The sequence below is a fragment of the Microcaecilia unicolor genome, chromosome 2 (genome assembly GCF_901765095.1).
Source record: "Microcaecilia unicolor chromosome 2, aMicUni1.1, whole genome shotgun sequence".
Classification (NCBI taxonomy): Eukaryota; Metazoa; Chordata; class Amphibia; order Gymnophiona; family Siphonopidae; genus Microcaecilia; species Microcaecilia unicolor.
Genome location: NC_044032.1, coordinates 318,174,629 through 318,201,450, shown reverse-complemented (window position 1 = coordinate 318,201,450; position 26,822 = coordinate 318,174,629). Strand labels below are relative to the sequence as shown.

At 45.2% G+C, this 26,822-nt stretch overlaps 1 protein-coding gene across 1 annotated transcript in view; it reads left to right on the top strand.

Annotated features, from left to right (window-relative positions):
• Positions 1-26,822, top strand: part of ABCA1 (ATP binding cassette subfamily A member 1) — a 706,841-nt gene that overhangs the window by 203,738 nt on the left and 476,281 nt on the right. The window contains 1 exon segment of the mRNA XM_030194329.1: positions 25,320-25,459. Within this exon segment, the coding sequence (XP_030050189.1) occupies positions 25,320-25,459 (140 nt within the window).

Here is a 26,822-nt window from a genome sequence, read left to right as displayed (position 1 = left end):
CGACTCCTCACTCAATGCCTGGAAACAACTACAAAGAAAATACAAATACACCATTAGACAAACTAAAAGATCATATTACAAAACTAAAATTGGACCAGACTACAAGGATACACATAAAAGTTTCCAACTCATCAACAAATTAATAAATACTACACCGGTTACTTCTAACAGCATAGACACCCCATCAGCAGACAAGCTCGCGAAATACTTCAAAGAGAAAATCGAAAAGTTACGACTCACAATACCCATCAATACCATCGACTACGTAAAACTCCTTGATTGCCTAGACCCAATCCCTGGTGAACATCCAGCTGACCGAACATGGAACAATGTCAATACTCTCTCGGAGGATATCATCTCCCAATCGATCAAAAGATTCGCCAAGTCTCACTGCAAACTAGATAAATGCCCTAACAACCTTATAAAATCCGCCCCTCAACAACTCACATCAGACCTTACAATGCATCTGAACTATATGTTCCAAAATGGACTCTTCCCAAAGGACAAAGGTAATATTCTACTTACCCCTATACCCAAAGACGCAAAGAAAAGTGCTAGCGACGTAACCAACTATCGCCCAGTAGCATCAATCCCGCTGATCATTAAACTAATGGAAAGCGTGGTTACCAAGCAGCTTAACACCTACCTACACAAATTCTCAATTCTTCACGACTCCCAATCAGGATTCAGGGCCAACCACAGCACTGAAACAGTACTAGTTACTCTCCTGACTAAATTTAAACAAACAATCGCAATTGGCAACAACATACTTCTCTTACAATTTGACATGTCCAGCGCTTTCGACATGGTTAACCATGAAATATTGCTAAACATCCTAGAATACTTCGGAGTTGGAGGCAACGTTCTTAGTTGGTTTAGAGGCTTCCTGACCACGAGATCATATCAAGTGACATCTAACTCGACTACATCAGCCCCATGGATACCTGAATGCGGAGTCCCTCAAGGTTCCCACCTCTCACCGACCCTCTTTAACCTAATGATGACACTCTTGGCCAAGTTACTATCCAATCAGAACCTCAATCCATACATATACGCAGATGACGTTACGATCTACATCCCGTTCAAACAGGATCTAATGGAAATCACCAACGACATCAACAAAAGCTTCCAAATTATGCATTCATGGGCGGATGCATTTCAGTTGAAACTTAATGCAGAAAAAACACAATGTCTCATACTTACTTCACAACACAACAAAAATACATTCACCACTATAACCACACCAAACTTCTCCCTTCCAGTATCAAACACTCTGAAAATTCTTGGAGTCACCATCGATCGAAATCTTACACTCAAAAGTCATGTGAAGAACACAACTAAGAAGATGTTCCACTCAATGTGGAAACTTAAAAGAGTAAAACCATTCTTCCCAAGAGCCATTTTCGCAACCTGGTTCAGTTAGTGGTGCTAAGTCACCTCGACTACTGCAATGCACTCCATGCTGGCTGCAAAGAACAAATCATCAAAAAACTTCAAATAGCCCAGAACACCGCAGTCAGACTCATATTTGGAAAAACAAAATATGAAAGTGCAAAACCACTAAGAGAAAAGCTCCACTGGTTGCCACTTAAAGAATGTATCACGTTCAAGATCTGCACATTAATTCATAAAATCATTCACGGAGATGCCCCGGCCTACATGTCAGACCTTGTTGATTTACCACCCAGAAATGCAAAAAGATCAGCCTGCACATTCCTCAATTTACACTTCCCCAGCTGTAAAGGACTGAAATACAGACAAACATATGCGTTCAGCTTTTCATACACGGGCATGCAGTTGTGGAATGCCTTACCACGTAACTTAAAAACAATTTACGAACTAACCAACTTTCACAAATCTCTGAAAACATATCTCTTCAACAAGGCATATCATGACATCGATCAACTATTGTAAACGCTATACATCACCATGTCACCTTATAGTGTAACTGGTCTCTTTCTATGCCTATTATCCTATTCTCTATGCAACTTCAAATGTAACTTTCTACTCTGGAATGGCGAATGCCATAACCGAACATTGTAAGCCACATTGAGCCTGCAAAAAGGTGGGAAAATGTGGAGTACAAATGCAACAAATAAATAGAGGTTGGCTCAAGACAGCCATTGGGGTTGGCTCTTGAAAAAGCACTTCGGGGCTTGCCCGATGGAGTCAAGGCCATGGAGTAGCTGGAACAGCAAAGCTAGAGACAACAACAAGCAGGACTGGAAAACTGGAAAAGGCAGGACTGGAAAACTGGAAAAGGCAGGGCTGGAAGCAGGAACTGGCCAGACACTAAACACTGGAGAGGCACAAATCTGGAAGCTTGTTGCCACTGGAGGAGTGTAGAGCACTTCCTTATATATCCCTACCCTGGAAGTGAAGTCTTCTGTCCACGCCCTATTTAGGGCTATAAAAGGGAAGTGCAGCAACCAGGAAGTAAACACTCAAAAGATTCTTAGACATGGCATTCTGCAGGACTCTAGTGGCTTCCTGAACTAAGTGAGAGGCATGACAGCACACCCTCCTGAAGACACCTCCCTGGCCCTCTAAGTACATAAGTACATAAGTAATACCATACTGGGAAAAGACCAAGGGTCCATCGAGCCCAGCATCTTGTCCACGACAGCGGCCAATCCAGGCCAAGGGCACCTGGCAAGCTTCCCAAATGTACAAACATTCTATACATGTTATTCCTGGGATTTTGGATTTTTCCAAGTCCGTTTAGTAGCGGTTTATGGACTTGTCCTTTAGGAAACCGTCCAACCCATTTTTAAACTCTGCTAAGCTAACCGCCTTCACCACATTTTCCGGCAATGAATTCCAGAGTTTAATTACACGTTGGGTGAAGAAACATTTTCTCCGATTTGTTTTAAATTTACTACACTGTAGTTTAATCGCATGCCCCCTAGTCCTAGTATTTTTGGAAAGTGTGAACAGACGCTTCACATCCACCTGTTCCACTCCACTCATTATTTTATATATCTCTATCATGTCTCCCCTCAGCCGTCTCTTCTCCAAGCTGAATAGCCCTAGCCTCCTTAGTCTTTCTTCATAGGGAAGTCGTCCCATCCCCGCTATCATTTTAGTCGCCCTTCTCTGCACCTTTTCCAATTCTACTATATCTTTCTTGAGATGTGGCGACCAGAATTGAACACAATACTCAAGGTGCGGTCGCACCATGGAGCGATATAACGGCATTATAACATCCTCACACCTGTTTTCCATACCTTTCCTAATAATACCCAACATTCTATTCGCTTTCCTAGCCGCAGCAGCACACTGAGCAGAAGGTTTCAGCGTGTTATCGACGACGACACCCAGATCCCTTTCTTGGTCCGTAACTCCAAACGTGGAACCTTGCATGACGTAGCTATAATTCGGGTTCTTTTTTCCCACATGCATCACCTTGCACTTGCTCACATTAAACGTCATCTGCCATTTAGCCGCCCAGTCTCCCAGTCTCGTAAGGTCCTCTTGTAATTTTTCACAATCCTGTCGCGAGTTAACGACTTTGAATAACTTTGTGTCATCAGCAAATTTAATTACCTCGCTAGTTACTCCCATCTCTAAATCATTTATAAATATATTAAAAAGCAGCGGTCCTAGCACAGACCCCTGAGGAACCCCACTAACTACCCTTCTCCATTATGAATACTGCCCATTTAACCCCACTCTCTGTTTCCTATCCTTCAACCATTTTTGAATCCACAATAGGACATTTCCTCCTATCCCATGACCCTCCAATTTCCTCTGTAGCCTTTCATGAGGTACCTTGTCAAACACCTTTTGAAAATCCAGATACACAATATCAACCGGCTCCCCTTTGTCCACATGTTTGTTTACTCCTTCAAAGAATTGAAGTAAATTGGTAAGGCAAGATTTCCCCACACAAAAGCCGTGCTGACTCGGTCTCAGTAATCCATGTCCTCGGATGTGCTCTGTAATTTTGTTTTTAATAATAGCCTCTACCATTTTCCCCGGCACCGACGTCAGACTCACCGGTCTATAATTTCCCGGATCTCCCCTGGAGCCTTTTTAAAAAATGGGCGTTACATTGGCCACCCTCCAATCTTCCGGTACCACGCTCGATTTTAAGGATAAGTTGCATATCACTAGCAGTAGCTCCGCAAGCTCATTTTTCAGTTCTATCAGTTGTCAGCCGCTCCTCCCGGCCGCGTAGTTGTCTCTCTCACTTATCCGTGCTGTCCGCTTCCGACTCCACACTCGTCCGTGCAGTTCGCTCTCATTGCCACACAGTTCCGCTAGCAAGGTGGTGCAACACAGTTCCGCTTGCCAGTCTTTTAAACAAAGTCAGCTAGTTAGACTTTAAACCCAGTTCTGCTAGCCAGGCTTCAAACACAGTTCGGCTAGCCCAGCCTTCCCACAAAGTTCAGCTAGTCAGGCTTTAAACACAGTTCTGCTAGCCAGGCTTCAAACACAGTTCGGCTAGCCCAGCCTTCCCACAAAGTTCAGCTAGTCAGGCTTTAAACACAGTTCTGCTAGCCAGGCTTCAAACACAGCTCAGCTAGCCAGACTTCCCACAAAGTTCAGCTAGTCAGGCTTTGAACACAGTTCTGCTAGCCAGGCTTCAAACAACGCCCTCTTCAGCAAGGCCTCAAAACCGTTCAGCTTAGCTAGGCTTTTTTCCCCAGCACAGCTTAGCCAGGCTTTTAAAGATCCACCACCCTCACTTGTCAACACTTTACCTCTTGACAACCACCCGCCGGATCTCTCCTGACTATTACTCTTTCCTGATACTTTTGGGGCTCCTCCAGAAGTCACTCTTCTTCTCCAGCCACTTCCTCTCCCACCTCCATTTCCTCTTCCACACCTCCTCCTCCTATCTGCTCCAACTCCTCCCATTCCATCCCCCCATTCTCCACCCCCTCCCTCAGGTGTTCCACCCTCTCCTCAGCTGATTCCATCTCCCAATCAGCCCCCTCTCCTTTCCGCTCATGTGGCTTAGGTACTCGTTTGTCCTCCTCTCTCCTATTCTTCCAGGCAGTCTGAAATCTGTGTTCTCTACGCTCCTGCCTCCGCCCCTCCCGCAATGCATTCTGGGATCTGTAGTTTTTCCACTCTGGCTTTTCTCTCTTCCCCCCTTCATTCTGAGCTCTGTGGCTTCTCTGATTCTCACACAGTACTCTAGGATGAATACCATCCGGTCCAGGAGATTTGCTACTCTTCAGTTTGCTGAACTGCCCCATTACGTCCTCCAGGTTTACCGTGAAGTCAGTAAGTTTCTCCGACTCGTCCGCTTGAAATACCATGTCCGACACCGGTATCCCACCCAAATCTTCCTCGGTGAAGACCGAAGCAAAGAATTCATTCAGTCTCTCCGCTACGTCTTTGTCTTCCTTGATCGCCCCTTTTACCCCTCGGTCATCCAGCGGCCCAACCGATTCTTTTTCCGGCTTCCTGCTTTTAATATACCGAAAATTTTTTTTACTATGTTTTTTTGCCTCTAATGCTATCTTTTTTTCATAATCCCTCTTGGCCTTCTTTATCTGCGCGTTGCATTTGCTTTGACACTCCTTATGCTGCTTCTTGTTATTTTCAGGCGGTTCCTTCTTCCATTTTCTGAAGGCGTTTCTTTTAGCCCTAATAGCTTCCTTCACCTCACTTTTCAACCAGGCCGGCTGTCTTTTGGAGTTCCGTCTTTCTTTTCTAATTCGTGGAATATGTATGGCCTGGGCCTCCAGGATGGTATTTTTGAACAGCGTCCAAAATACTCTCTCAGTTGCCCCCCTAAGTTTTTTTTTTTACCGTTCTTCTCATTTTATCATAGTCTCCTTTTTTAAAGTTAAACGTTAACGTATTTGACTTTCTGTGTACAGTTACTTCAAGGTCGATATCAAAACTGATCAGGTTTGGACTTAAGGGGATAAAGGCAATGAAAACACCTACTGGGGCTCACACGTTGACAGCAGTTTCCCATGTGTTTTCTTCTAGTCCATACCCCTTTGAGGCCAGGAGATAGTGTAGTCTCCCCTTGATTCTCTTAGTATCCAGTATGTCCCATACCTCAAACTCAGGCTCAGTGGCAAGTGGCAACTGCCAAGTGTAGTCAGTGGAGGGTCTCTAGCTGCCGCTCTAAATAACACTACCGGTTTTAGCTGGGAGATGTGGAATACATTGTGGATGAGCACAGTGGAGGGAAGATGTAACCAATATGTAACTGGACCCAGCTGACGTTGCACTGCAAAAGGGCAGATGAATCTGGATGCAAACTTCAGAGAGGGCACTTTGAGCCGAAGGTGTCTGGTGGTCAGCCACACCTTCTCCCCAAGACGAAATGTGGGAGCTGGCCGCCACTTGCAATCAGCCTGCTTCTTGTAGCTGGCTGATGTCTGTATGAGTCTGGTGCCAAATTTCCTGACTATCTCAGGCCACCCGCTGGACTTCGGGCATCGAAGAGGAAAAGTAGACCGGTACTAGAATCCAGGGATGTTGCCAATATACCACATAGAAGGGAGAAGAGCTGGTCACTGTACTAACATAGGAGAACTCAGCCCAAGGAAGTAGAGGTGCCCAAACTTCTTAGCGCTCATTAACGTAGTCTCGTAGGAAGCTCTTTAGTGTCTGGTTTACCCCTCCATCTGGCCTTTAGACTGAGGGTGATAGGCTGAGAAGTCCAATGGATGCCATTTCTTACATAGTTTCTGCCAGAAGCGAGAGGTGAACTGAATTCCATGATCGCTGACTATGCATTCTGACAGTCCATGGAGATGAAAGATCTCCTTGATAAACAGCTGACCCAAGGAGGCAGCCGACAGAAGGGAGTTCAGGAGAACAAAATGCGCCATCTTAAAGAAGCAATGTACCACCACCCAGATAGTGGTATACCCTTGAGAGGGCAAAATCCATGGCAATATCTGACCAGTGTCATTCAGGAACCAGAAGAGGCTGGAGCAAGCCCCACGGGCGCACATGCACTAGCTTATACCTTCCACAATTGACACTTGAGTGGATGTATTCTTGCACTTCCTGGGCCATTTGAGGCCACCAGTAATGGCATTCCACCAGCCAGAGTGTCCCCTTTATTTCCAGGTGCCTGACAAGTCATGTGCCCAACTCAAGATACATAGTAACATAGTAACATAGTAGTTCTGCTCTGCCAGAAGGAGAAAGGCAAAAGTCTCCTGCTGGGGAGCCTGAGAGAGAGGACAGCCCCAGCTCCTATTAAGGAGGCATCCACTTCAACAAAGAAGGAGCACAATATGTCAGGTCGTTGTAGTATAGAAGGCTGTTGTAGTATAGGAGCAAACAGGAAGGCCTCCTAAGGCTTGGAGAAAGCCAGCTGAGCTTCGACTGATCAGTGTCATGTGTCCACCCTTTTGCGAGTCAGGTCAGTGAGAGGTGCTGTAAGGCTGGAGTAATTGTGGATAAATTGCCAGTAATAGTTGGCAAAACTCAGGAATCTCTGAAGGGTCTTAAGGTCCGTGGGCTGTGGGCTGTGGCCAGTCCTGGGTTGCTGCAGATTTGTCTGGATCCATCTGAAGGCCGAAAGAAGAAATTGTATACCCCAAGAAGGGAAGGGCCATCTGCCCAAAGCAACATTTCTCCAGCTTAGCAAATAGGCCTCATAGGTGCTGCAGCACCATCTTGACATGAATTCAAAGCTCAGACAGAGGTAGAGAACACCAGGATGTCATATAGATAGATCAAGATACAGGAGTAAAGGAGGTCTTGGAACACCTCATTTATGAAGTGTTCGAAAACAGCGGGGGTAATACTTAATTCAAACAGATCTCCAGGTATTCATAGCATCCATCCCGTGTGTTGAAGGCAGTTTTCCACTCATCACCAGCTCAGATCTGGATTAAATTATAGGTCCCACAGAGGTCCAGTTTGGTGAAAATAGTGGCCACCTGTAAGCAGTCAAACAGCTCTGCTTTGAGAGGCAAGGGGCATTTATTCCTGATGCAGATTTCGTTCAAACCAATCAGTACATGGCTGCAAGGATCCATTCTTCTTCCCTACATAAAAGAATCCTGCCAGAGAGGTAGAAGGATGGATAAAGCCCCGTCACAAATTATCCTGGATGTGCTCCCTCATAGCTTTGTTTTCCGGAATAAGAGTGCAAGGACCTAGCCCTTGGGTTGCATCTTACCCGGTAAGAGGTCAATAGGGCAGTCGTATTCTTAGTGAGGAAGTTGGGTCTCAGCTTGCCTGTTGTAAAACACATCCACGAAGGCACCATACACTGTAGGAAGACCCAGGAATGGGCATGACTCAGCTTTAGCCAGAGGAGGCCGAGGGTGCACTGGAGTCTGTTCACTTGAGGCTAGAGTAGCAGACTTGAGGAGCTGAGGGAGACAAAGAGGTACATAGAGGAGGCCTACAGGGATGTTGTGGAGAATTCCCACCTCCAATCTGGCAGCCCCTGTGCTGCCTTGGAAAAGGGAGGCCTTCTAAAAGGAGAGCATCACCCTGGTGAGGCTGGAAGTAATCCTGTAGACAGGCCCGGCACACCAAGGAATTCAATATACTCTCACACCGAGGATGTGTCTCCAGGGGCTAGTGCCCAGGTGGTTAGGGTTAGGACGGCTGTTGTAGTTGGTGATTCGATTATTAGGCATGTAGATAGCTGGGTGGCTGGTGGATGTGAGGATCGCCTGGTCACTTGCCTGCCTGATGCGAAGGTGGTGGACCTCACGCGTCACCTAGATAGGATTTTAGATAGTGCTGGGTTGGAGCCAGCTGTCTTGGTACATGTGGGTACCAATGACATAGGAAAATGTGGGAGAGAGGTTCTAGAAGCCAAATTTAGGCTCTTGAGTAGAAAGCTCAACTCCAGATCCTAAAGTAGCATTTTCTAAAGTGCTACCTGTTCCACGCACGGGGGCCAAGAGACAGGCCCTCCGGAGTCTCAATGCGTGGATGAGATGATGGTGCAGGGAGGAGGGTTTTAGATCTGTTAGGAACTGGGCAACATTCTGGGGAAGGGGGAGCCTATTCCGAAAAGATCGGCTCCAACTTAACCAGGGTGGGACCAGGCTGCTGGCATCAGCATTTTAAAAGGAGATAGGGCAGCTTTTAAACTAGAGACTGGGAGAAGGCTGAAAGTCGCACAAAAGCGCATGGTTCAGAATAAGGTATCTTTTTAAGATATCACCAAAACAGGGAAGATAGGAGGTTACAAAAGAGACCGTAGTAGATCAGGTGTCCTTAAATAAAAATAAAAATCAGACAAAAAAATTGCAAATTAATACTGTCAAGTACTGAGGATGGTGTAAATAGGAACAACAAACATAGTTTGAAATGTCTATATGCGAATGCCAGAAGCCTAAGAAATAAGATGGGAGTTAGAATATATTGCACTAGGGGGGCGTTTCCAAGATGGCGGATCTGTGACCGCGTCTGGGAAGAGAGCTCCCTGCTGCACGAGTGAGACAGATTCCCCTACTGCAAAATGCCGCATACAAAGCGGAAAGGAGCGGTGAGGCTTCCTCCGCGACCCGCAGCTTCTTCCTCCCCACTTCAAGGCAGCATCGAGCCATTCCTTTCGCGTTCGTCTCAAAGATTAGAGACGGGGCTGCCTGCTCCAGGGGTATCCGGTGGAGCGGATCCCCTATTGGGCCTTGAAACATCATTATCCCCGCCTTCGGAATCAAGTTGCCCTCCGTGTCCGGCTTCTGTGATGGTAGAGGGAGCAGGCATCCGAGATCCCATGGAGAAGATTAAGGAGCTAGCGAGCGGAGACCCCTTGCCATAAGAAAGAAGCCGAGAAAGAGAAGTTCCTGCATTTGAGGGACCCGGAATAACTCCGGAGGTGAACCTGGAGAGGATATGGCTGATGCTGGGCAAAATTGATTCAACTCTTCAAAATACCTCTGAAAAGGTAAATACTTTATCCTTGAAATTTGAAGATATGGTGAAAAATTTAGAAACGGTGAAAGAAGAATTGACTATACAAGTTAAAGACTTAAAAAAAGATGTTGTTCAATTGCAAGAATTTAAAATGACGGTGATAAAAAACCAGTTGGCAATGCATAAAAAAATTGAACAGATTGAGAACTTCAATAGAAGACTAAACCTCCGAGTACTGAATTTTCCTAAAATTCCTGGTAAAACACCTATTGACCTATTTAAAAAATACTTGCTGGAAAATTTGAAAATACCTCAAGAACTTATTCCCCCTATAAGTAAAATATATTATTTGCCAACAAGATCTGGCGCAAAAGAAGGAAATAAAGACGGCCTTGGAGTGGATGGAATAGATCTTAACAATCTGTCAGCAATTTTAGAACAATCTATTGAAATTGTTCTGGAAAGGGCTACCCTTTTGGTTTCCCTGTTATTTGAACAGGACTTTAACACAATATTAAAGTTGTACTTTAAATATTCAAAAGAACTGTTTTATGGAACTAAATTGTGGATATTCCCGGATGTTACCAAGGTAACTCAGGAACGAAGAAAATTATTCTTGGAAATGAAACAGGATGTCCTTAAGTTAGGTGGCTCATTTCTGTTAGCATATCCTTGCAAATGCCTGGTCAAGTTCTGTGGGATAAAGTATGTATTTTATGACCCAGAACAGCTGAAATCCTTTCTGGATATGAAACAACTGCATGTAGATTTAGTAAAATGATGAGAGACGAATTTGTACACATAAACCGCATTACGTATAATTTTGTAATAGTATCTTTAAATCTCCACAGATTTGTAACTCCCCCCTCTTATTTGAGGTCTAAGAAAGCTGTTAAATTTATTTCTTGTTTAAATTTGTTGCTTTAAATATTTAGGATTGGCTGTTTTTCTGTAACAAGTGTTATACTTGTAAGAAATTGAAAAATTCATAAATAAAAAATAAAAAGAAAAGAATATATTGCACTAAATTAAAATTAGATATAATAGGCATCTCTGAGACCTGGTGGAAGGAGGATAAGTAGTGGGACACTGTCATGTACAAATTATATCATACATAAGTACATAAGCATTGCCATGCTGGGACAGACTAAGGGTCCATCGAGCCCAGCACCCTGTCAGTGACCGCGGCCAAAAGAACAAGCAATTTGTCCAGCCCATCCTAGAAATACTGTATTATTCCCTCATCCATTCAATAACATTCTTATGGCTTTTTCCTCCAGGAAGCCATCCAACCCTTTTTTGAAGTCTGCTAAGTTAACCGCCTTAGCCACCTTTTCCGGCAGCAAATTCCAGAGTTTAACTACTTGTTGAGTGAAGAAAAATTTCCTCCGATTCGTTTTAAATTTACCACACTGAAGCTTCATCGCATGCCCCCTTGTCCTATATTTTTGGAAAGCGTAAACAGACGCTCCACATCAACCCGTTCCATTCCACTCATTATCTTCAAGACCTCTATCATATCTCCCCTCAGCCGCTTTTTCTCCAGGCTGAAGACCCCCAGCTTCTTCAGCCTATCCTGATAGGGAAGTCGTCCCATCCCCTGTATCATCTTTGTCACCCTTCTCTGCACCTTTTCCAATTCCACTATGTCTTTTTTGAGGTGCGGCGACCAGAATTGAACACAGTACTCGAGGTGCGGTCGCACCATGGAACGATACAACAGCAGAATAATATCCTTATTTTTGTTTTCAATCCCTTTCCTAATGATACCCAACATTCTATTTGCTTTCCTAGCCACAGCAGCACATTGAGCAGAAGTTTTCAACATATCATCTACGACGACACCTAGATCCCTTTCTTGGTCCATGACTCCCAACGCTGAACCTTGCATGACGTAGTTATAGTTTGGGTTCCTCTTTCCCACATACATCACTTTGCACTTGTTCACATTAAACGTCATCTGCCATTTAGACGCCCAGTCTCCCAGTCTCGTAAGGTCCTCTTGTAGTTTTTCACAATCTTCCCGCGATTTGACTACTTTGAATAACTTTCCAGCTTATAATCGAAAGTGATCGCCGGCCATCTTCCGACACAAATCGGTAGATGGCCGGCGATTTCTTAAAAGCGGCAAAATCGGTATAATCGAAAGCGGCACTTTTGACAGCATCGCCGCTTTTCCGTCACTTCGCCGGCGAAAGTTCAAGGGGGCGTGTTGGTAGATTAGCGAAGGCGGGACATGGGCGGGCATGGGCGTGGCTACCAGATGGCTGGCTTTCGCCGATAATGGGAAAAAAAAGCGGCATTAAGCAGTATTTCGCCGGGTTTACTTGGTCCTTTTATTTTCACGACCAAGCCTCAAAAAGGTGCCCCAACTGACCAGATGACCACCGGAAGGAATCGGGGATGACCTCCCCGTACTCCCCCAGTGGTCACCAACCCCCTCCCACACTAAAACAATAAAACTAAAAACTTTTTTTGCCAGCCTGTATGCCAGCCTCAAATGCCGTACCCACCTCCATGACAGCAGAATGTGTTGTATCCTCCGACAGCCTTTCCCTGGTTGCGATGTGGCTCTCGGGTGAGTGTAACACCTTTTCTGTTAGGTGCCCTGCAGAGTCACATTAGCAATGCATTGTGGTGGGTGTAGGGTACTGGGTTCTACTCCCATGGTGCTTTTCCCCCCTGCTAACTGGGTCAGAGTGTGCCCTGTTTTGTTTCCTGTTGTAGTCCATGCGGTAGTGACCATTTTTGTAAGCCAGTTTTAGTTCCCTTTCCTTTGTTACCCACGTTAGAGAACATAGTTCTTACCGTGAATGGTGCTGAAAGAGGGCATTGTACACCATTGTACCAGCTCTGACCTACTGCTAATCTTAGTACCAGGGGACTCTGCCAGTGGGGCACAACCTCTGATCTGCAGTTAACTGTGAGTAAACGTGGTTATTTCAAGAAAGGACTTTTTCAGAGAGATTAGTCTTCAGGTGTGAACTGATGTGCCAAAGTTATACAGCAGCAATAAGTCTTAGAGGCTGTATGCAGGTCCCTGGAGCAATTTTAGTGGGTGCAGTACATTTGTGGGTAGTGGGTTTGGGGTGGGGGGCTCAGCTCCCAAAGTAAGGGAGCTATGCACGTGGGAGCTTTTCTGAAGTCCACCGAAGTGACCCCTAGGGTGGCTGGTTGGTGTCCTGGCATGTCAGGGAGGCCAATGCACTAAAAATGCTGGCTCCTCCCTCGGCCAAATGCCTTGAATTTGGCCGGGGTTTGAGATGGCCGACATAACTTTCCATTATCGCTGAAAATCAAACCCATCTCAAACCCGGCGAACTCCACGGCATATGGCCAGGCTAAACCATATTATCGACAAAAAAGATGGCCGGCCATCTTTTTCGATAATACGGTTCCGGCCAGCTGTAGCGCTGCCGCCAACATAGATCGCCGGCGATCTATTTGGCCGGCGACGTTCGATTATGCCCCTGTTTGTGTCATCGGCAAATTTGATTACCTCACTAGTTACCCCCATTTCTAGGTCATTTATGAATATGTTAAAAAGCAGAGGTCCGAGCACCGATCCCTGAGGGACCCCGCTAACTACCCTTCTCCATTGCAAATATTGACCTTTTAATCCTACTCTCTGTTTCCTATCTTTCATCCAGTTTTTAATCCACAGTAAGACACTACCTCCGATCCCATGTCCCTCTAATTTCCTCTGTAGTCTTTCACGCCTTCTGAAATTCTAGATACACAATATCAACCGGCTCACCTTTGTCCACATGTTTGCTTACCCCTTCAAAGAAATGCAGCAGATTGGTGAGGCAAGACTTCCCTTCACTAAATCCATGTTGACTTTGTCTCATTAGTCCATGCTTTTGAACGTGCTCTGTAATTTTGTTCTTGATTATAGTCTCTACCATTTTGCCCGGCACCGACGTCAGACTCACCGGTCTATAATTTCCCGGGTCTCCTCTGGAACCTTTTTTAAATATCGGCGTTAACATTGGCCACTCTCCAATCTTTCTTTATCGAGCTCTATTTTAAGGATAAATTACAAATCAATAACAGTAGCTCCGCCAGCTCATTTTTTAGTTCTATCAGTACCCTAGGGTGAATACCATCCGGTCCAGGAGATTTGCTAATCTTCAGTTTGCAGAGCTGCTCCATTACGTCTTCCAGATTTACAGATATTTCAATAAATTTTTCCCAACTCTTCAGCTACGAATACCCTGTCCGGCACCGGTATCCCACCCAAATCTTCCTCGGTGAAGACTGAAGCAAAGAACTCATTTAGTTTTTTTGCTATTTCTTTGTCTTCCTTGATTGCCCCTTTTACACCCTGGTCATCCAGCGGGCCAACCAATTCTTTTGGCAGTTTCCTGCTTTTAACATATCTAAAAAAGTTTTTACTATCAGTTTTCGCCTCTATCGCTATCTTTCTTTCAAAATCCCTCTTTGCCTTTCTTATCAGCGCTTTGCATCTGACTTGACATTCCTTATGCTGCTTCTTATTTTCCTCATTCGGTTCCTTGTTCCATTTTCTGAAGGATTCCTTTTTAGCTAAAAAAGCCCCCGGACCGCTACCTCCCATACCAGATCATGCGCTCCACAAATGACTAAGTCTAGAATTTTTCCTTCTCTCTTTGGCTCCTGTACTAGCTGCTCCATAAAGCTGTCCTTTCATCGAGCAGTCCTTGATTTAGTCAAGGAATTTTACCTCCATAGCGTGCCCTGATGTTACATTAACCCATTCTATAGAGGGGGTAATTAAAATCACCCATTATTATTGCGTTGCCTAATTTATTTGCCTCCTTAATATCCTTTACCATGACTGCGTCCATGTGCTCATCTTGGTCGGGCGGACGGTAGTACACCCCATCGCTGTCCTTTTCCCCTTTGCACATGGAATTTCGATCCACAATGATTCCAAGAGGTCTTTTGTTTCCTGCAGAATTTTCAATGTATTTGATTCAAGCCTCTCGTTAATGTACAATCAGTGGCGTGCCAAGGGGGGGCGGTGGGGGCGGTCCACCCCGGGTGCACACCGCTGGGGGGGTGCTGCGCGCCGGTCAGCGCCGTTCGTTTCCATGCTCCCTCTGCCCCGGAACAGGAAGTAACCTGTTCTGGGGCAGAGGGAGCATGGAACGACGCTGACCGACCGGCGCGTGACACCTCCCCCCCCCCAGCGGCGTGCACCCGGGGGGGGGAGTTCTTTCGCTGGGGTGGGGGGGTGTCCTTTCACCGGGGGGGGGGGGGGTGCGCTGCACCCGGGGGTGGGGCGCATCGGCAATCCGCCCCGGTTGTCAGCCCCTCTAGGAACGCCACTGCGTACAAAGCTACTCCTCCCCCAATCCGGCCCACCCTATCACTACTATATAATTTGTACCCCAGTATGACAGTGTCCCACTGGTTATCCTCCTTCCACCAGGTCTCAGAGATGCCTATTATGTCTATTTCTTCATTCAGTGCAACATATTCCAATTCTCCCATCTTATGTCTTAGGCTCCTAGCATTTGCATATAGATACTTCAAGCTAGACTTGTTATACCTTATCACATCGTGTTGAACTATTTTACTATCTTTTGTCTCGTTTTTATTAGTTTTATTTAATGACATTGAATCCACTACAGTATCTTTTGGAACCTCACTATCAAAAAACCCTGTCTTCCCTGTTTGGGCGATATCTTTGCAAGATAACTTATTCCGAACCATACGCTTTTGTGCGACTGTCGGCCTTCCCCCCGTTCCTAGTTTAAAAACTGCTCTATCTCTTTTTTTAAATGATGATGCCAGCAGCCCGGTCCCATCCTGGTTAAGGTGGAGCCCATCCTTTCGGAATAGGTTCCCCCTTCCCCAGAATGTTGCCCGGTTCCTGACAAAACTAAAACCCTGCTCCTTGCACCATTGTCTCATCCACACATTAAGACTCCGGAGCTCTGCCTGTCTCTTGGGCCTTGCGCGTGGAACGAGTAGTATTTCAGAAAACGCCACCCTAGAGGATCTGGATTTGAGCTTTCTTCCTAAGAGCCTAAATTTGGCTTCCAGAACCTCTCTCCCACATTTTCCTATGTCATTGGTACCAACATGTACCAAGACAGCCAGCTCCTCCCCAGCACTATCTAAAATCCTATCTAGGTGACGCATGAGGTCCGCCACCTTCGCACCAGGCAGGCAAGTCACCAGGCGATCCTCACGTCCACCAGCCACCCAGCTATCTATATGTCTAATGATTGAATCACCAACTACAACAGCTGTCCTATCCTTTCCCTTCTGGGCAGTAACTGGAGACATATCTTTGGTGCAAGAGGATAGTAAATCCCCTGGTGTGCAGGTCCTGGCTACAGGAGTACTTCCTACTTCACCTTCTGGGAGACCTCCCTCCTCCAAGGCAGCACAGAGGCTACCTGACTGGAGGTGGGACTTCTCTACAACATCCCTGTAGGTCTCGTCTATGTATTTCTCTATCTCCCTCATTTCTACCAGGTCTGCTACTCTAGCCTCGAGAGAATGAACACGCTCTCTGAGGTCTAGGAGCTCTTTGCATCGAGCACACACATATGACATCACACCAACTGGGAGATACTCATACATGTGGCACTCAGTGCAGAAGACTGGATAGCACCCCTCTCGCTGCTGGACTGCTGACGCCATCTTAGTGTTTTCAAGTTTTTCAATCTTGTAGGAGTTGCAACAGTATTAAGAATGTTAGTCTGATATAAAGAGTGTTTTAGTTCTTATAAGGTATTGTATGATACTTGTAGTGTTTCCTCCTTAAATGGTAATGACTGGTAATGTAAGAGTGGTAATGTAAGAGCACTCCTAGCTTATTACCCTAATTACACTACTTGCTATAAATATAGAGCTGTCCCTGGGGTGGGCGGGAAGACTAAACTAGATCATGCAGTGTCTGCTAGAGCCTATCTGTTAATAGAAAAACAGTTGCGGAGAACACTTTTAAGACAACTTAGAAATCACCAGCCCAGAAATGTAACAGTTGAAGAAGGAACTTACCAGCGCAGAATCAAAACTAGCTATTTTGGATTAGTTTATATTGATTGTTACATTTGTACCCCGCGCTTTCCCACTCATGGCAGGCTCAATGCAGCTTACATGGGGCAGTGGAGGGTTAAGTGACTTGCCCAGAATCACAAGGAGCTGCCTGTGCCGGGAATTGAACTCAGTTCCTCAGTTCCCCAGGACCAAAGTCCACCACCCTAACCACTAGGCCACTCCCTAAGAGAGGCTTAGAAAAGAGAGAGGCTTAGAAGTACAGCCAGTGAAAGAAAGAACAGCATTTTTTTTTTCCTTAACGTTTATTTCAGGTGAGATATAGAGAACGAAAAGTTGTTGTTTTTTTCAGAACACAGGCAGCACAGCCCCCAATCAAAGCAAAACAGCTCTGATAAATCTTCCACAGGTCCAAGGCAGCAGAGCTCTGGATCTCATACCCCTTTTCTCTTATTTTTTTTCCTCCTAATGATAGGGTGGATCAAATTGGTGGAGGGGTAGCATTGTATGTTAAGGAGGGCTTGAATCAAATAGATTGAAAATTCTGCAGGAAACAAAACACATCTTGGAATACCTATGGAGTGTACTACCGTCCCCCTGGCCAGGATGAACAGACGGATGTAGAAATGTTATTGGAAATTAGGGAAGCTAGCAAACTGGGCAACACGATGATGGGCGATTTCAATTACCCCAATATTGACTGGGTAAATGTAACATCAGGGCGTGCTAGGGAGGTAAAATTCCTTGACAGAATCAAGGACTGCTTTATGGAGCAGCTGGTATAGGATTCGACAAGAGGAAGAAAAATTCTAGACCTAGTCCTTAGTGGAGCGCATGATCTGGTGTGGGATGTAATGGGGATGGCTTGATAACAGTGATCATAATATGATCAGATTTGATATTAGCTTTGGAATAAGTATAAACAGGAAATCCAATACATTAGCATTTAACTTTCAAAAAGGAGACTATGATAAAATGAGAAGAACTGTGAAAAAAAATTTAGAGGAGCAGCTGCAAGGGTCAAAAATTTACATCAGGCTTGGATGCTGTTTATGTTTCAACAATTTTTATTGATGAGTTCACATGGTATACAAGTCCATATTAATCAATATAAATCTGATAACAAATAATTCTATCACATATTAATGAACCTGAAACTTCTATCATCAATGTTTTCCAATCTTTTCTCCCCTATCCCTTCCCTCTTGTCTTCTTATATATTTATGATGTGTACATGTATAATTACAGTACAGTTGCATAACTATTAACAATAAACTTTTATATTAAACTCCAATAATTATATCTCGTGTTTTACTCTGTGTACTATTCCAACAGTATTTGCAGGCAGGTCCTCTTAATGTGTTTTTTCAAAGGATTGCTCTCCTAGCTAATAATGCACATGTCCCTCCAATATTCATAGAATATTACCCTTCCCGAATCTATGCCCCCCTCCCCCCCCCTCTACTCTTATGGAACCTTCTTACTTAATGGTTTAGCTACCTCTACCTAGCTACCTCTACCTCTCCGCGTGCTATAACTACCAGAGTGTAGGTTATTGTTTCTTGCTTCATTTGGCACTTTACAACTCTTTCTGTGCGTACCTCCCTATCTGTGTATTCCCCAACTGACCTCCCCCAATCTATAGTTACTTAACTTCCCCCACCTTCCCCTTTATAGTATGGACAGATTATTGAGCACTGCGCTTCTCACTTTATGGGAAATACTTTGCAAATATCTGTTCCAGATAGAAATAAATGCTTTTCTTTTCTTTGGGTTGCCTCATGCTGCTCTAGCCTCCCATAACATCAACTCATGGAATTTATTCCGCCAAAACCAGATGGTGGGTGGTTCCTCTTGCATCCAATGCCTCAGTATACACTTTTCCCCACTGCGTATGCCTTACCCAGTAATAGATCCATGTTCTTGTCTGATAGCTCATAGGCCCTCCTTTTGTTTAATAACACCCCTCTCCATTAGGGAATTAGTCTGTGACCTATGAGAGTCTCAAAGTAATTATGGATCCTGGCGTGGATGCTGTTTAAAAATACCATCCTGGCCCCTCCGAAGGGACACCACCTTGTAAGTGGTGGAGGGGCTTCCGTGTTTCAATGACTTAGAGGGCTATGCTGAAGGGTTACCCATATCAGACAGGCCTCTGAGGAGAAACCAGACAAAGAGTGTCCCAAACTGGAGGATCCAAGATGGCGTCGAGGGAGGACGTACGTTAGTTGAGTTCCCGTTTTACACCAGAATACCTGAAGAAGTAGGCGCGCTCCCCAGAGAATGGGGAAGAAAAAAGGCAAAGCCGTGGTGTTGTCCTCCTCGAACACGGCTGGGGTTCCCACCACTTCTCAGTCTACTTTGGAGAGATTCGGGGTCATAACGTCGGGGATATCGGTTCCTGCTTCGGGGAACAGCAAGGCTTTATCGCCGAATCTCAGTGGACAGGGAGTGACTTTGAGTCCCCCTGTTGGCATGACCTCTCCAAGACCCGGAAACAGTAACGCTTCGCTATGGAGGTCGACAGTGGAAACGCCCGAAGTGGGTTAGGATTCTCATGCGATCCGAGGAGGTCCTGGCGCAGCATTGACTCCGGATAATAAACCAACTGGGGGATTGGAGAGTGAGCTCTTCCCCCCGAAGATATCCGGAGCGGTTTCTGTGGAGAAATTGGACTTGGTGAAGGCAAAAAATGTCATAATGGATGCACTATTGGAAGTGCTGCAGAGTGTGAATAATTCTCTTCTTCAGATGTCAAAAATTTTTCAGGAATAAATATGTGATTATATCAATACTTATATAACAAAGTGGAAGTCCAAGATATAAAAATAGAGACTTTGATTATGGAAATGGTTTCTCTACGAAAATCAGTTAATCTGGTAATGAAGGACAGTCATGTTTCTTGTAAAAAAGTGGAACTTCTGGAGAACCAATTAAGGAAAAATAACTTGAGAATGATAAATCTTCCTAAAATACCCTATATAGAGATGTATATTACTAGTGACTTTTGCCTTTGATTTAGATAGGAACAATGTTTTGAAATTGTATTTCCGATACATGGCTGATAGTTTTTTGGGTTCGCAGACTAGGAGGTGTGAACTCTTGGCTTTTAAGCCAAGAATCATTGCCCTAGGTGGGACCTTCCTAGAGCGATTCCCTTGTGTTTTATTTTCTTATTACTTATTTGTTGAACCCAAGAAATTACAAGAGTTTGTGGAGTTAAAAGAACAGATGAAGAACCCTCTGCAGCAACTTCCTTTAGTTACCACTGTACCGACTGTACCGACTGCAATTACCAATTAACCTTCCTCCCTCAGAAAATATGAATTTGTAAGATTAACCACTTGGTGTTTTTCTTATTTTCTTTGAGATTGTTTTCCTGATCTTGGATCCCCCAATTGTGGACAATTATATATACTAGTAAAAAGCCCCGTTCTGATGCAAATGAAACGGGGGCTAGCAAGGTTTTCTTCAGAGTGTGCATGTGGGAGTGTGTGTCCCTGCCCTCTGCCCTCTCTCCCTCCCCCCTCCGAGTCCTGTCCTTCAGTGTTAAGTTTCCTGCTGTTTTGTGTTTGTGTTACAGAGAGAGTGAGGGCATCTCTCTCCCCTCCCCCCTCTGAGTCCTTCACTGTTAGAGAGAGAGGGATTTCCTGCTGTGCTGTTTTCCTGAAACCGGATATCTCTGGCGCTTCACACTTCCGGCTGGAGGCTTCATAGAACGTTGGTGGTGCCTTTTATATATATAGATATTGTTGAGAGAAAAAAAAATACCATCCTGGAACCCCAGGTCAAATATATTCTGCATATTAAAAAAGGAGGGAGGAAGACCAAATGACAGCCGGCATGGTTAAAACGTGAGTTGAAGGAAGCTATTAGAGCTAAAAGAAAATCCTTCAGAAAATGGAAGAAGGAACTGACTGAAAATAATAAGAAGCAGCATAAGGAATGTCAAGTCAAATGCAAAGCGCTGATAAAGAAGGCAAAGAGGGACTTTGAAAATTAGATTGCGTTAGAGGCAAAAACACATAGTAAAATTTTTTTTAGGTATATTAAAAGCAAGAAGTTGGCAAAAGAATCGTTTGGACCGCTAGATGACCGAGGGGTAAAAGGGGCAAGCGGGGAAGACAAACTTCTTTGCTTCGATCTTCACCGAGGAAGATTTGGGAGAGATACCGGTGCCAGAAATTGTATTCAAAGCTGACGAGTCGGAGAAACTGAATGAAATCTCTATAAACCTATAAACTCTATAAACTGAAGAGTAGCAAATCTCCTGGACCAGATGGTATTCATCCCAGATTTCTGATAGAATTGAAAAATGAACTGCGGAACTATTGTTAGTAATATGTAATTTATCTTTAAAATCGAGTGTGGTACAGGAGGATTGGAGAGTAGCCCATGTAATGCTGATATTTAAAAAAGGTTCCAGAGGGGATCCAGGAAATTATGGTAGAGACTATTATAAAGAACAAAATTTCAGATCATATTCAAAAGCATGGATTAATGAGACAAAGCCAACATGCATGTGGGAAAGAGGAACCCGAACTATAGCTATGTAATGCAAGGCTCCACATTAGGAGTCACCGACCAAGAAAGGGATCTCGGCGTCGTTGTTGATAATACGATGAAACCCTCTGCTCAGTGTGCTGCGGCGGCTAAGAAAGCAAATAGAATGTTAGGTATTATTAGGAAAGGAATGGAAAACAAAAGTGAGGACATTATAATGCCTTTGTAATGGTCCATGGTGCGACCGCACCTCGAATATTGTGTTCAATTCTGGTTGCCGCATCTCAAAAAAGATATAATGGAATTAGAAAAGGTACAGAGAAGGGTGATGAAAATGATAAAGGGGATGGGACGACTTCCCTATGAGGAAAGGTTGAAGCAGCTAGGGCTCTTCAGCTTGGAGAAAAGACGGCTGAGGGGAGATATGATAGAGGTCTATAAAATAATGAGTGGAGTGGAACAGGTAGACATGAATCGTTTGTTTACTCTTTCCAAAAATACTATGACTAGTGGGCATACGATGAAGCTGCAAAACAGTAAATTTAATACGAATTGGAGAAAATTGTTTTTTCATTCAACGTGTAATTAAACTCAGGAATTTGTTGCCAGAGAATGTGGTAAAGGCGGTTAACTTAGCAGGGTTTAAAAAAGGTCTGGACGGCTTGCAAAACGAAAAGTCCATAGACCATTATTAACCCTTTAGTGTCCAATGTTCCCGTAATAAGCCATATGGGAACAGATTGATGGGAACTTTGGACACTGAATTGACTTGGGGAAAATCCACTGCTATTTCTGGGATAAGCAGCATAAAATGTATTGAACTTTTTCGGGATCTTGCCAGGTATTTGTGACCTGGATTGGCCACTGTTGGAAACAGGATGCTGGGCTTGATGGACCTTTGGTCTATCCCAGTATGTCAATACTTATGTAGGAATGAATGCAGGTCGGTCCTCAGGCCAAAATGTCTCCATTGCACCAGTCGACATGGGGTTCTTGTTTTTGTAACCAGGGATGTCCCAGAACAATCTGGTTGACTGACTTAGGGAGTACGTGACTTCCTGGTGCAAAAGGTCCACTTGGAGAGAGATGGGCTAGTTATCGTCGTCAGGTGTCTAGGCAATGGATCTCCATAGATTGATGAAATACAAAGTGGTCTCTAGAGGGGATTTACAGGGGTCCCATATTGATGTATCATTCATTCATCCACAAAATTCCCAGCAGCCCCTGAGTCGAGGAATGCCTGAACCAGGGTTTGTTTGTCTCCCCACCAGAGGGTGACTGGTAGAGTGTTGAGGGAGGTTGACATAGTTCTACTTCAGCCTAGGGGTGCCTCCCCAACCAACCTAGCCCTTGGAGCTTCCCAATTTTTTGGGACATCTACTGGCATAATGTCCTGAGTGTGCACAATATAAGCAGATGTCTTGTGCTGTGCAGCGTCTCCTTGGAGAGTCGAGAACACCTCATGTGCACTGGAACCTTCTCCAATGGGGTAGCCACAGAAGGGGTAGCCTGTGGTAGGCTTCTGAAACTGGGATACCAAAGGTAGGGGCCGGCCCTGATCGCCCCATTCATTGGCCCTGTCCTGGAAATGGACATCAGAGGGCAATGAGGTCATCCAGATTAGGTGGCAGGTCCTGTCCTGCAAGCTCATCCTTAATGTACCCTGCAAGACCCTGCCAAAACACTGCTACCTGGGCTTCTTAGTTCCACTTTAGTTCTGAAACCAAGGTCTGGAACTGCACAGCATACCGGCTCATGGTCAGTGTTCCTTGTTCGAGGCACAGTAGCTCGGACACTAATGAGGAGGAGTACCCCGGCTCATTGAACACCCACCAGAAACAGGTGTTTGTGCAGCGCTGCGTATGCCTTGTAGCGCTATAGAAATGCTAAATAGTAGTAGTAGTAGTAAGTCCTAAAGGCTGGACATAATTGGGTGATCCTACTCACACAGAGGGTACATCAGGCTGGCACCTGCCCAGACAGGAGAGAGACAATGAAGGTGACCTTGATGGAGACAGACGGAAAGTTGGCAGGCTGCAGTATGAAGTTCACCAAACACTGATTAATGAAACCCCAGCAGGCCTTGGGGTTTCCATCACAGTGCAGCTGTGCTACAACTTGAGGCTGGGACACCGGTGGCGGAGTCGCTGGGTGGGCCCTTGAGGATTCGGCACCACTGGGGCTGCAGTATGAATCTCCGTCAGTGGCGCACATACCCCAAAGGGTTCCCATCAGTTGTTGTAACTGAGCGTGCTGTTGTTGGACAACCTGGGCTAGGTCTTGGAGGAATTGAAGAGGCAGCTTGTCAGCTGAGCTCAAGGTTTCAGCAAACTGTCACAGTTGAGGAAGGTGAGCCCTTGGACCATCACAAGGTTGGCTGTACCTGTGTGGCGTTAAGTGCCACACAGGCCCTTGTCGACGGCTGCTGACGGGACCATCTGGCAGAGTTTGGGAGCTGGAGAAAGCAGGACTTGACTTGGACAGGCAGAAGCGTAGGACTAAGCAGTGCATAGCAGATGGGCTGGAACATGACAGGGTTTGTCTAGAGATTGACTCTTAAGAGAGCCCTTGTGGTTAGCTCTTGAAAGAGCCCTTGGGGTTGGCTCATGAGTGCCCTTGGGGGCTGGCCTGAAGGAGTCAAGGCCAGGGAGCAGCTGGAACAGAAAAGCTGGAGACAGGAATAAGCAGAACTGGATGACTGGAACAAGCAGGGCTGTAAATGGGAGCAAGCAGGGCTGGAAACAGGAACTGTCCAGGCAACAAACACTGGAGCACAACTCTGGAAGCCTGTTGCCAAAGCACTTGAGTAGTATAGACCACTTCCTTATATATCTCTAGCCAGGAAGTGAGGTCATCTGTCTGTGCCCCATCTAGGGCTATAAAAATGAAGTTCAGCAACCAGGAAGTAAACACTCACAAGACTCTTAGGATGGCATGCTGCAGGACTCTAGCGTCTTCCTGAACCAGTTGAGGGGCATGACAGCACCTACAGTGAAATTGGGTTGTACAAACTGGTAAATTATATCCTGTGTGTTTAGCCTTCTGTTCCTTCCTTTCAATATTTCATTCTTTTATTCATTTTACTTTTAAAATGTTCATTAGATATTAACACTTCAACAAAAAACAAAATACACACAGGCAAAGCAAAAGGGTACCCCCTTTCTTGTGGGGTGGCTCATGGAGCTTTATTGTCCCCACTGTTACTTAATATGTTTTTGTCCCTGGTCACAAGGCTTGATAATTGTCAGCCCAGCTTATAACAAGTTACAGTAGTCCAATCTATTTATTACATTGGCATGGAACAAGGTGTGAACTGACTCCAGTATTGAGATGTGTTCAGTGCTCATTACACAAATTGAATAGTCTTGTCTGCATCAGGCACTTGCTGAATACGATGCTAGCAAAGTATTTTCTGTTAGTTATATTGTGCATAGTCCGCAGTAGGTTATTAGTTGGACAGGATATTTAGTCGAGCAGACTTCACACATTGTGCTGTTTAACTGCATTGCTACAACTCAGGAGTATGAAGTATCCATTGAGGGCTATGCAGTATTAAGTGAAAGGCCAGTTAAATGGTACTTTAACCGGCTATCCGCTGATATTCAGCACATCACCTGCTAGGTTTGGCGGCCAAATTAGGTCGCCAAAATAGGCCTATCTTTGGCCAGTTTCAACTTAACCGGCCAATGCTAAATATCGACTTGGCCAGTTAAGTTGAAACCGGTCAAAAATAAACCAGATATTCAATGCTGGTCACCAGAAATACCCTGACATTGAATATCTGGGTTCAGCACCAACTGCGAGAGGCAGCTTGGCTACTTCCTGCGGTCTGAATATTGGCCGCGTAATATCTGCATCAAAACATATACTTCTTTAGATATATCCACACATGCAGCATATCTTACAATTGTCAGGTTTTGCAGTGTTAGTTGACAAAATGCCCTGTTTTTTTCATTGGAATGTGACTGTTTATATCATCCCTGATGACGCTCCTTCTCTTCCCTCAGCGCCTTTCTGCAATGAGCTGATGAAGAATTTAGAATCCAGTCCCCTGGCCCGAATGATGTGGAGAGCACTGAAGCCCTTGCTCGTTGGGAAGGTCCTCTACACTCCTGACACACCTGCCACAAGAGCGCTGATGGCTGAGGTAAGCCATGAAAGAGTAGTCTATCAGAGATGTGGAGGGGCTTAATCGAAAGGGATGCCTAAGTTTTGCTGAGGACGTCCTCACAAAACGTCCCAATGGAGGGGCGGGGAAACTCGTATTATCGAAACAAGATGGACATCCATCTTTCGTTTCGATAATACAGTTGGGGACGCCCAGATCTTGAAATTTAGGTCGTCCTTAGAGATGATCATCCCTAGACTTGGTCGTTTCTGATTTTTGGCAATGGAAACCAAGAACGCCCATCTCAGAAACGACTAAATGCAAGCCCTTTGGTCATGGGAGGAGCCAGCATTCGTAGTGCACTGGTCCCCCTGACATGCCAGGACAGCAACCGGGCACCCTATCGGGCACTGCAGTGGACTTCCTAAATTGCTCCCAGGTACATAGCTCCCTTACCTTGTGTGCTGAGCCCCCCAACCCCCACCCCAAAACCCACTACCCACAACTATACACCACTACCATAGCCCTTACAGGTGAAGGGGGGCACCTAGATGTGGTTACAGTGGGTTTCTGGTGGGTTTTGGAGGGCTCACATTTACCACCACAAGTGTAACAGGTTCGTCTGTCTGGGTCCACCTGCCTGAAGTGCATTGCACCCACTAAAACTGAGTATGACATTTGAGGCTAACAATATTTTTAAAGTTTTATTTTGAGGGTGGGAGGGGGTTAGTGACCACTGGGGGAGTAAGGGGAGGTCATCTGGTCAGTTCGGGCACCTTTTGAGGTTTGGTCGTAAGAAAAAGAGGACTAGGTAAAGTCGTCCAAGTGCTCGTCAGGGACGCCCTTTTCCATTATAGGTTGAGGACGTTCATGTGTTAGGCACGCCCAAGTCCCGCCTTCGCTATGCCTCCAACACGTCCCCGTGAACTTTGGCTGTCCCTGCGACGGAAAGCAGTTGGGGACGTCCAAAATCAGCTTTCGATTATACCGATTTGGGCGACCCTGTGAGAAGGACGCCCATCTTCCGATTTGTGTCGAAAGATGGGTGTCCTTCTCTTTCGAAAATAAGCCTGATAGTCTACAGTTTAGAGCAACTGTATGTTTCTGTGCAACAGCCCAGACAGTCGGTCGTACCAAAACTTAATGAAAAGATAAAAAGAACCAGTGTTCTCTCACTATTGAACCCTCATCAGCCTAGTACTGCAGGAGGCCTGATAGCCAGCTGTGGATGACTCCAGATTCTAGCATTGTGAGTCTGCTTTCTCCATCATGAAGAATGCTTAATGGTCCCCCACTTTCTTTTTATTCTTTTAATAGTGAGAGGGCATTGTTTTTCTTTCCTGAAGCTCTTTGTCTCTCTCTGCCAGTGTGATGTCTCATGCTTTCTTCCCCTTCTCCCCCA